The sequence below is a fragment of the Oncorhynchus masou genome, chromosome 23 (assembly GCF_036934945.1).
Source record: "Oncorhynchus masou masou isolate Uvic2021 chromosome 23, UVic_Omas_1.1, whole genome shotgun sequence".
Taxonomy (NCBI): domain Eukaryota; kingdom Metazoa; phylum Chordata; class Actinopteri; order Salmoniformes; family Salmonidae; genus Oncorhynchus; species Oncorhynchus masou.
The window spans coordinates 49,175,892-49,186,230 of record NC_088234.1 but is presented as its reverse complement, the minus strand read 5'-3'; the positions used below and the strand labels follow the sequence as shown (position 1 = coordinate 49,186,230).

General features: G+C 43.0%; 1 protein-coding gene across 8 annotated transcripts in view; it reads right to left on the bottom strand.

Moving 5' to 3' along the window:
- Positions 1-1,925: 1,925 nt before the first annotated feature.
- rasgrp3 (RAS guanyl releasing protein 3 (calcium and DAG-regulated)) overlaps positions 1,926-10,339 on the bottom strand; it is a 52,706-nt gene continuing 44,292 nt past the window's right edge. For 7 of the 8 annotated variants that reach the window (XM_064932372.1, XM_064932371.1, XM_064932374.1 and 4 more), the window contains 2 exons: positions 9,905-10,284; positions 1,926-6,681 (listed from right to left, as the gene is read on the bottom strand). In XM_064932372.1, the coding sequence (XP_064788444.1) occupies positions 6,673-6,681; positions 9,905-10,284 (389 nt within the window). In that variant the 3' untranslated portion in view covers positions 1,926-6,672. The remainder of the gene's footprint in view (positions 6,682-9,904; positions 10,285-10,339) is intronic. The other variant, XM_064932377.1, reaches the window with a different exon arrangement.

The following is a 10,339-nucleotide window of genomic DNA, read 5'->3' as shown; positions in this document are numbered from 1 at the left end:
TGAAATGCCTGAGTAAAATAACCTAGACAAGCCAGTTCAGAACAAATTCTTATTTACAATGACGGCCTACCCCGGCCAAACCCTCCCCTAACCTGGACGACACTGGGCCAATTGTGCGCCGCCATATGGGACCCCGATCACAGGACCCCTGATACAGCCCGGGATCAAACCAGGATCTGTAAAGACGCCTCTAGTAATGCAGTGCCTTAGACCACTGTGCCACTCAGGACCTGGTGAAACAATACTTGAGAATTGGCTTTAGTTAGAGGGAAATCTTTGCTCTTTTAGCACATAATAACGCTATTATTATGTATTCGGATTATTTTCAGAAGGAGGAACCGTGGTTACATACATAAGTGTTATTAGCAGTGGAGGCTGCTGAGCGGAGTACGGCTCATAATAATGTCCGGAACAGACCAAATAATACCTGTTTGATACCATTCTACTTCAGACATTACCACGAACCAGTCCTCCCCAATGAAGGTGCCACCAACCTCCTGTGGTATGCAGGTGTGGCCATCAATCTAGTGATCTAATACACGCACTCACGCTAATCAATCTAATGATCTAACTCGCAAACACACACACCAAGTTTCTCCCTGGCAGTTTCAGACTATAGGAATACACTCTTCTAACGGTCATGGTGCGTTATGAGCACAAACGAAACACGTTCTTGGCGCTGTCATTGAATGCGAAGAGAACTGAAGTTGAGTCCCTGTCAGTCTGCCCTCCGAATTCGCAACAACGTTCTGCTGCGTAGCAGAACACCTTGCAAAAAATCTATGTATAATGGGCACAATTAACAACTTTATCCATGGTGCTTTACTAACAGAGGCTTTCCCTCTTATCACAACTATGCTTTTAACGGCTAGTAGGCTACGTGAGCACACCCAATAAAACGATTTATTTTAGGATGCTGGAGACCGGGGGTTATGCGTGTGTATGTCCCATGTCAAGCTGCTCTCCAAATTCGCTACTACACCTCTATTTTGCTGCCAATTATAAAACTATAGCTGCCCACTAGATTGAGTACCCTAACCTGTAGGCAAATCGTACATTACAGTGGGCAAGTTAAAGTAAATTATAGGTTTATCCAACGCTTGAGGGAGGAATGAACAATGAAGCAGCAAGGATTTAAATCAAGTGTCTGTAGGAGGGGAAACGAAAGGACCATCTCTCCACTCCTGCATGCAAAAACCAGCATACCTCATCCAAATCCGGGTGGATTCTGAAAATAATATGTGACACAACCTCTTCCAGGTCCTAATAGGCCTATTTTATAATAATATGGTTATTATGTGCTAAAAGAGAAATGATTTCCTAAGTATAGTTTCACCAGGTCGTATAACTGCAGGCAATTTCAATGGTGGCGCGCAAAGCAACAAGAAGCCAGGGAGACATGCTGTTAACCAAATCCCATACTTTAATCTTGAAATATAACTGCGACATTATTCTCAACATTTTGACTCATTCTCGAAAAACATTTCGAGTTTATCCAACCTATCCTCACCAGGCAATGGTAAACTGCAGTTGGTCTGTGCCATTTGACCGCCACTAGGGGGTGGTGTTTGACAACATATTTCCATGTTTAGAGAAAGGTTACATCTTTCACTTCAGATGTCAGTGGTTTCAGATATCTAAATAGAACATGAAAGGCATTTTTCCAGATATTACCTACCCTTTATTCTTTGAAGACTAAAGATACATATCTTCAAGATAAATTAGATATAAATGCATATGTACCTGCTCTCTGTGGGAGACATCCTGTTGTGGACATGTCACTCCATCTTCCTTCTCTACTTCCCACTGGATCAATAAGTCATAAATAAATACTGGTACTCAATTCTCCTTAAAAAGATAAAATATCTTTCTGTTTCTATGAAATAGAAATGTCGGCAATGGCCTTGTGTACAAAGAGTCTGATAAACAGGATTATCTTTTTATTTGGCGGTTTAAAGTGTAAACAGTTTACAGCTGTTTATCTTTATGGCATGGTGCTCCCCAGTGAAGATACAACAAATATATGCCTAGCGAAGACAGAATTGGCAAATCAACCCATAGCACATGGTCGACAAGATGGAGCAAGACAACAGTATTGAAACACAGTATCGAGCAGATTTACACATAATAGTGAAATATGAAAGATATGGGAAATGGGTACGAACAGCGTATGGTTCATAAGATTCCTGTAAAACTTATTTAAATGTGTTATCGCTTATATTTTAAATATCATAACCCCAAAATAATCCATCAAGGGAGTACATTTTTGGAACACAAAGATAGGCATTTTGATCAAGGTAATAAGTACACTGAACAAAAATATAAACCCAACATGCAACTATATCAAAGATTTTACTGAGTTACAATTCAAATAAGGAAATCAGTCAATTGAAATAAATTCATTAGGCCCTAATCTATGAATTTCACAGATATGCATCTGTTGGTCACAAATACCTTTAAAAAAAAGGTAGGGGCATGGATCAGAAAACCAGTCAGTATCTGGTTTCACCACCATTTGCCTCATGCAGCACGACATCTCCTTTGCATAGAGTTGATCAGGCTGTTGATTGTGGCCTGTGGAATGTTGTCCCACTCCTCTTCAATCGCTGTGCGAAGTTGCTGGATATTGGCGGGAACTGAAATACGCTGTTGGACATGTCAATCCAGAGAATCCCAAACATGCTCAATGGGTGACATGTATGGTGAGTATGCAGCTCATGGAAAAACTGGGAGATTTTCAGCTTCCAGGAATTGTGTACAGATCCTTGCAACATGGGACCATGTATTATCATGCTGAAACATGAGGTGATGGCACGCCACATCACGGTATGTCTGTGCATTCAAATTACTATCGAGAAAATGCAATTTTGTTCGTTGTCCATAGCTTATGCCTGCCGATACCATAACCCCACCGCCTACATGGGGCGTTGACATCATCAAACCGCTCATCCACGCTGTCTGCCATCTGCCCGGTACAGTTGAATCTGGGATTTAGCCATGAAGAGCATACTTCTCCAGCGTGCCAGTGGCCATCAAAGGTGAGCATTTGCGATGCTGTACTGCAGTCAGGTCAAGACCCTGGTGAGGACAAAGAGCATGCAGAGGAGCTTTCCTGAGGCGGTTTTTGGCAGTTTGTGCAGCAATTCTTTGGTTGTGCAAACCCACGGTTTCATCAGCTGTCCGGGTGGCTGGTCTCAGTTAATCCTGCAGGTGAAGAAACCGGATGTGGAGGTCCTGGGCTGGCATGGTTACACGTGGTCTGCAATTGTGAGGCCAGTTGGACGTACTCGCAAATTCTCTAAAATGATGTTGGAAGTGGCTAATGGTAGAGAAATTACTTATTGCATTCAGCATGCCAATTCCACACTCCCTCAAAACTTGAGACATCTGTGGCATTGTGTTGTGTGACAAAACTGCACATTTACAGGGGCCTTTTATTGCCCCCAGCACAAAGTGCACCTGTGTAATAACCATGCTGTTTAATCAGCTTCTTCATATGCCACACCTGTAAGGTGGATGTATTATCTTGGTAAAGGAGATATGCTCACTATCAGCAAATATACAAATTTGTGCACAACATTTGAGAGAAAAGTTTTTTGTGCATATGGAGAATATCTGGGATCTTCTATTTCAGCTCATGAAATATGGGACCAACACTTTACATGTTGCGTTTATATTTTTGCTCAGTATTTATTTTGGGATGTAGCCTATCACGCTACTGAGAGATTTGTCCCTTCATAAAATAATTGTGATTCTATACATTCATATTACATGCATAAATCCAGAATTCAGGTTGATTAGTTGGTGCATTTCCCCCCACTAATAATACATCAGATATTGGGCCGGAGGGACTTTTCTGGCCTCAGAATATGTATTGGCTTTACCTTCCCCTCATAAACATGAATAGACTATGTCTACTGGGTCAGCAGGTAACAGGCTAGAGATGGTACATTTCACTGTTTCACAAATACACAAGGAGTAAAAAACATTGGTTACAGGATGCACATAAAGATTTGACCGAGATAGTAGTTTACTGTGGTAGCCTTCAATAACAATTTGACAAATCTGAACTGATTAAACTAGGTGCTGAAAAATCTGTTTAATACTGTACATTATCAAAATGTGTATCAATTTGCCACTCATCAACAAATAATAAAATAACATTGGCACACAATGACAAAATAAACAATGCTACATAATTCTCTCCATAAACAATACAAATAGATAGAATGAAAACAAAATAGATGACAAACACAATCAAGTGAGATAACACACTTTTCTCAAGTAGACCAGTTCATGATAATAATGTTGATAATAGTGTCATCAATATTGTTGACAATAATCTGACTGAAAAAATATAAAGTCTTGTTGGAATGTGTCCCATTTACAACAACAAAAAGTATGTTGTGGCAGAAGTGAAGTTGTCACTGCCTTAATATCCCTTATCAACATGATAACTCAACCGTTTTCAAAACAAACAATGAAGCCATTTGATGTCAAGTGTGGTAACACCTGTATGTGAGTGTGAGACAAGCAGGGACTTCAGAACCTTCAAAGATCAGATTATTGGTCTTCATTAGTGTAATATTATACATGCACTTGTACTGTATGTTCTCAATACCCAACACTTAAGACCTCCAATAGAGCTACTGTTTGTAGGATCTGGCACCAAGATCAATGAGAACTCAAGCAGACCAATGTACTCTAAAAGCAGCTCAGCCATTTAGAAAATAACCTCTGTGGCATCACAACACTTTTCTGTCTTTGATTTCAGCCAGGTATGAGGATATTGTGGGTTTAAGACCTTGCAGGAACACCACATTATCCTTGAGTGGTCCAGTAGCAAAGAGAGTGATATTGCTCTGACTCACTAAGCACTGAATAATTTCCATCCCTTAACTCTTGTATATGTGGCATTTGGATATCTCTTGCTAATATACACTATCTTTTCCCCATGCCCCTCCTCCAACACGGAGTGCCTGACCCTGAGGCCCTGTTCTTGTCTCTGTCCTACTGTGTCGAACAAAAGGTCAGACCCTATTGTCTCTACAGAGATCCATGTCAAACTCACCTGCCCATACCTAGTTCTCCCTACCCTGAAGGGGGTGGAGTCCCTGTAAACAGTCTCTCTACAGATGAAAATGAATCTCCTCTTACGTAACCTGCTGTATCCTTGGTGATGGAGGAACTGACCTGCTCACGCAACTGATGCCTGGCAACCACAACACAATGAGCACCTGGGCTCACATCTGGTGCCACTGTAAGCAAGTTAGTAATCAGTGCTCCACTGACTGAGGGCTTAGTGGAGATTCCATTACCTCTGCCTGAAGGCAACAGGCTTGATCCTTCAGCTGATAAAAAAAGGTCAAAGGTCACTCAATGGCTTGTGTGGACAGTAAGACAACAACGTTGACCCATATTCACATATTTAACCTGCATTGCTTTGAAAAATCCAGAATAGGTTGACCACTGACCAGCTTCACTAGTATCGCATGACTGTATGAAAAATCACATGCCTAAACCCATAAATATGTGTACAGTATACATAGTTCACCTTATTGTCCTGAGTGGGCACATATTACAAAGACTAGATTTCATCTTTTGAGTTCAAATCCCTTTAAAATAATAAGGCGGAAAACAATAAAGCTTTCTTGACTAACCAAAAGACACAACTATTCCTTGATTTATAAAACAAGTGGTTATATTGTTCTTTATCTCATGCTCACACAGCAAGTACCATTTCTTGGATTCCAGAGTAAGATACAGAACTGGCACATAAACGATCATCAAGTAGTCATGTTACAATAAACTTACCTTTAGAAACAATGTACCTGCCTCTGTTTCCCTCATCACTTTCACTTCATCTTTAACTTTCTATTGCTGTACATCTCGATCCATGTATGCATTCTCCCATCTCCAATTGCATTCTCACTTTGCATCCCTCTCCGAGTCCATTATAAAACGTTCACTATGTTCTCAAAACGTTATTGCAACTTAGTCACGTGACCCAAATAACTTCATTTCATGGTATCATACATGCCCTTAATGATTTCTTCAGCGAATCAACAGTAGATATCACATATAGTGTATGTGCACCACAGACCACACACACACTGTAAATAGTAAGCATGTACATGCTCCGACATTCATACAGGCACAGGTGGACACCCGATCAGTCTGTCAAACACTGGTGAGACCCGTTTGAGCCCCAACAAACCTACATCACTTATAGGTAGTCCAGGATCCTTTTCCCATGACACTGATGGGGTGGAAAGGCAGGTGTGTAGAGCTGGGGAGCATTCAGGAGTGTCTGTACCCTACCAAACAAGGGTTTTTTCAGTTCCACCACCCACATCCTCTCACTCCCCTTCACTCTCTTATGGCATGTGAACTCTCATGGTGAATCCCAAACCAGCCCTTTGCCCGAACCAACCTGCTTGGTGTGAGGGAAGGTATAAGGACCTAGGAAGAGACTGGTTTGGGATTCAGCATCACTATTCACATGTGGTTCACTGAAGACATGTCCGTCTAGGTCAGAGGAGGTCCGTCCTATTCCAGGTCACCAAATGGGGGCCTCAAGCAGCCAAGTACTTCCCCCAGTAAGGACAGCTTCATGATGCGGGCTGCCGAGGACCTCCTGAGGCCCTGGGTCCGGCCCTCGGTATCGCCATGTCAGCTGTTCTGAGGGCAAGAGGAGAGAGACATACCATCATCACATATTTAGAGCTCACGACAGAGGAGAGAAGACAGGAACACCCTTGCCAGTCATTCAGAAGAAGTCACAACTGTAAAGAGATGTTCAGTTTTTGTAGATTGCCTACAGTGGCAACAAATTGGCTAATGGTATGGATTACGTCCATCTCATAATGGGATCAAGCAATATTTGTGAGTTTCGTTGAGGCTCTGAGGATGGAAACCACTTGCAAATACATTAGATTGAATGTTGATCCAAATGTTCCCAAGGTAGATGACCCAATAATACCATTAGTGCCTCAGGTTGTAAAAGCAAGATTTGTCTCGATAAAATCGTCAATGCTCTGCGTTTGAGCCAAACTATATTGTCTTTATTTAGCCTTCTTAGGCTGATGAAAATCAACTTCTTGACACAAGCCACCATCAATCTGAATGCCTCTGTGGCCTCTGTGCTCCCTTGATCTAGATAATCTCCCAGTGAATGGAAGAGAAAAAGTCCCTCTTTCCCATGTTACTGAATCCCTTGTTTCCATGGGTATGAAAAGAATTGAGGCTTTAATAACAAAACGTTCTGCGGTGGTGAGGCCGTAGGTAAAAGGTGAAGGACACAGACTCTGAAAACAAAGACAAAGAAAAGACCTTTCACTGTATTGTCCTGCGTCCTTGAATCTGACCTTGCCAGGTCATCCATTTTGGGCTTGATAAGAAAACACATAACACAATGATAACTGTAATGCTGTTATTGGGCTATTGTTAGAAGTAAAAAAGACAAAGTGTTCAATCATGCATGAGAGAGGATCACCATTAACAAACGGAAGGTGGATAACAACCACTTGAGGGAAAAAGGAGTGATAATGGGAGTCTCAATGTGACACAGGTAAGTGCCAAAATTATTTATTTGGGCAGTTATCTGTATGTTGTGTCACAGAGCATTAAAGCATAACCATCTCCTAAAGACACAACAATACACACATGCACACTCACACAGCGACTCACACATTCCAACACACAGAGACGAATCAAATCAAATCAAAAGTTATTTGTCACATGTTTCGTAAACAGCAGGTGTAGGTAGACTAACAGTGAAGTGCTTAATTTCAGGCCCTTCCCAACAACACAGAGAGAAAGAAAATAGACAAAAGTAAAACACGTAATAATAAAAGTAATAATAAATACACAATAAGTAATAATATCTTGGCTATATATACACACACACGAGGTACCAGTACTGAGTCATGTGCAGGGGTACGAGCCCCGTCAATGTGAATGAGAGCGTGCTCGGCCCTCTGTTTCCTGTAGTTCACGATCAGCTCCCTTGTCTTGCTGATGCTGAGGGAGAAATTCTGTTCTAGCAATACACTGCCAGGTCTCTGACCTCCCGATAGGCTCATTGTCGATGGTGATCAGGCCTACCAGCATTGTCAGTAAACTTAATGAAAGTGTTGGAGTCGTGCGTGGCCACACAGTCATAGGTGAACCTGGAGTACAGGAGGTGACTAAGCAAGTACCCTTGAGGGGCCCCTGTGGTGTTTAGAAGGTGTTTAGTCCCAGGGTCCTTAACTTAGTGATGAGCTTGGAGGGCACTACGGTGTTGAACGTGGATCTGTAGTCAATGAACAGCATTCTGACAAAGGTGTTCCTTTTGTCCAGGTGGGAAAGGGCAGGTTGAAATGCAATAGAGATTGCGTCATTTGTGGATATGTTGAGGCAGTGTGCGAATTGGAGTGGGTCCAGGGTGTCTGAAATGATGGTGTTGATGTGAGCCATGACCAGCCTTTCAAAGCATTTCATGACAGGTTATGTTGGCGTTCTTGGGTACAGGGACAATGGTGGTCTGTAGGTATTACATGTAGGTATTACAGACTGGGTCAGGGAGAGGTATAAAAGTTCAGTGAAGACTCTTGCCAGCTGGTCAGCGCATTCTCTGAGTATGAGTCCTAGTAATCCGATTGTTAACCTGTTTAAATGTCTTACTTACATCGGCTACAGAGAGCGTGATCATACAGTCATCTGAAACAGCTGGTGCTCTCATGCATGGTTCAGTATTACTTGTCTTGAAGCGAGCATAGAAGGTATTTAGCTCCTCTGGTAGGCTCGCGTCACTGGGCAGCTCACGGCTGGGTTTCAGTTTGTAGTTCATGACAGTTTGCAAGCCAGTATAGTAGCATCCTGTATTGATGCTTTGCCTGTTTGATGGTTCATTGGAGGGCGTAGTGGGATTTATTTTAAGCATTCAGATTAGTGTGCCGCTCCTTGAAAGTGGCAGCTCTAGCTGAGTGCGGATGCTGCCTGTAATCCATGGCTTCTGAATGGGATAGGTATGCACGGTCACTATGGGGACAACTTTGTCACACCTATTAATGAAGCCGGTGACTGATGTGGTAAACACCTTCAAGCCATCGGATGAATCCCGGAACATATTCCAGTCTGCACTAGCGAAACATTCCCGTAGCTTAGCTTCCGCTTCATCGGACCACTTGTATATTGAGTATTGAGTGCATCACTGGTACTTCCTGTGAATTTTTGCTTGTAACCTGATGAAACTCTCTTGGTATGGGGTACAGCCTATCATGAGATTCGAAATCAGGGGAGCAGAACCTCGAGACTTCCTTAATGTTAGAGATCGCGCACCAGCTGTTGTTAACAAAGAGACACAACTTCTCCCTTGAGCTTCACCGACGCTTCCGTTCTGTCCTGCCGATGGATAGAAAAACTAGCTCGATCTATATTATCCATGTCCATGTGCACTCAAGATGCTGTGAAACATACGATATTACAGTTCTTCAGGTCCCATTGATAGGATAGTCTCGAACGGAGCTCGTCCAGTTTGTTCTCCTGTGATTGTATGTTCACCAATATAACAGAGGGTAGAAGAGGTTTATGTACTCCCTGACGTATTTTCGCCAGGGCCTGGTCCATTGTGAACAGTATGTCCTGCGCCTCCGACTCGTTGAAGTAGAAATATTCATCCAAATTGAGGTCAGTGATTGCTGTTCTGATGCTCATTAGCTCTTTTCGGTCATAGGAGACAATGGCGGAAACATCATGTACAAAAACAGTTAAGATCAGCCCAAAATAAAAACACCCAAAATAGTAGAATTAGCCAGGAGCCTGTAAAATATCTGCTATGCAATACAGCACCATTCTCAATATACAGAGATCCCCTGACCCATACACACAAATATACACATATACAAGCACACACACACACCTTAGCTGCAGTCACCTTCTCTCTGTGTGGTGTTATCCCGTTCTGTACCACCTCTGCAGGTCCGTCCGTCTGCTCCTGGGAATCCCGTCGACCCCTGGGCTGCCCCTGGGCCTCATTCTCCCAGCGGGCAAAGCCTTTGCTCTTGGAGGCCTTCCTGTGTGGTCGGTATCTCATCTTGGGGAAGGTGTGGGAGCTCCCGTCCCCAGCACCCCACGTGTGCTCTGGCCACAGAGGCTCTGTCTGTGTGGCCTGGCTGGTGGTGGCCCGTTGCAGACGCACAGAGATCCGCTGGGCCGAGCCCGTCATCAGGGTGATTGACTTATGCTCCAGGTCAGAACCGCCAGGTGTCACTGAGGGGAACTCAAACACTTCATCCTCATCTGCAGGGAGGACAATATGACAGGAATGAAATACACTGACCAACCATCATAGTTG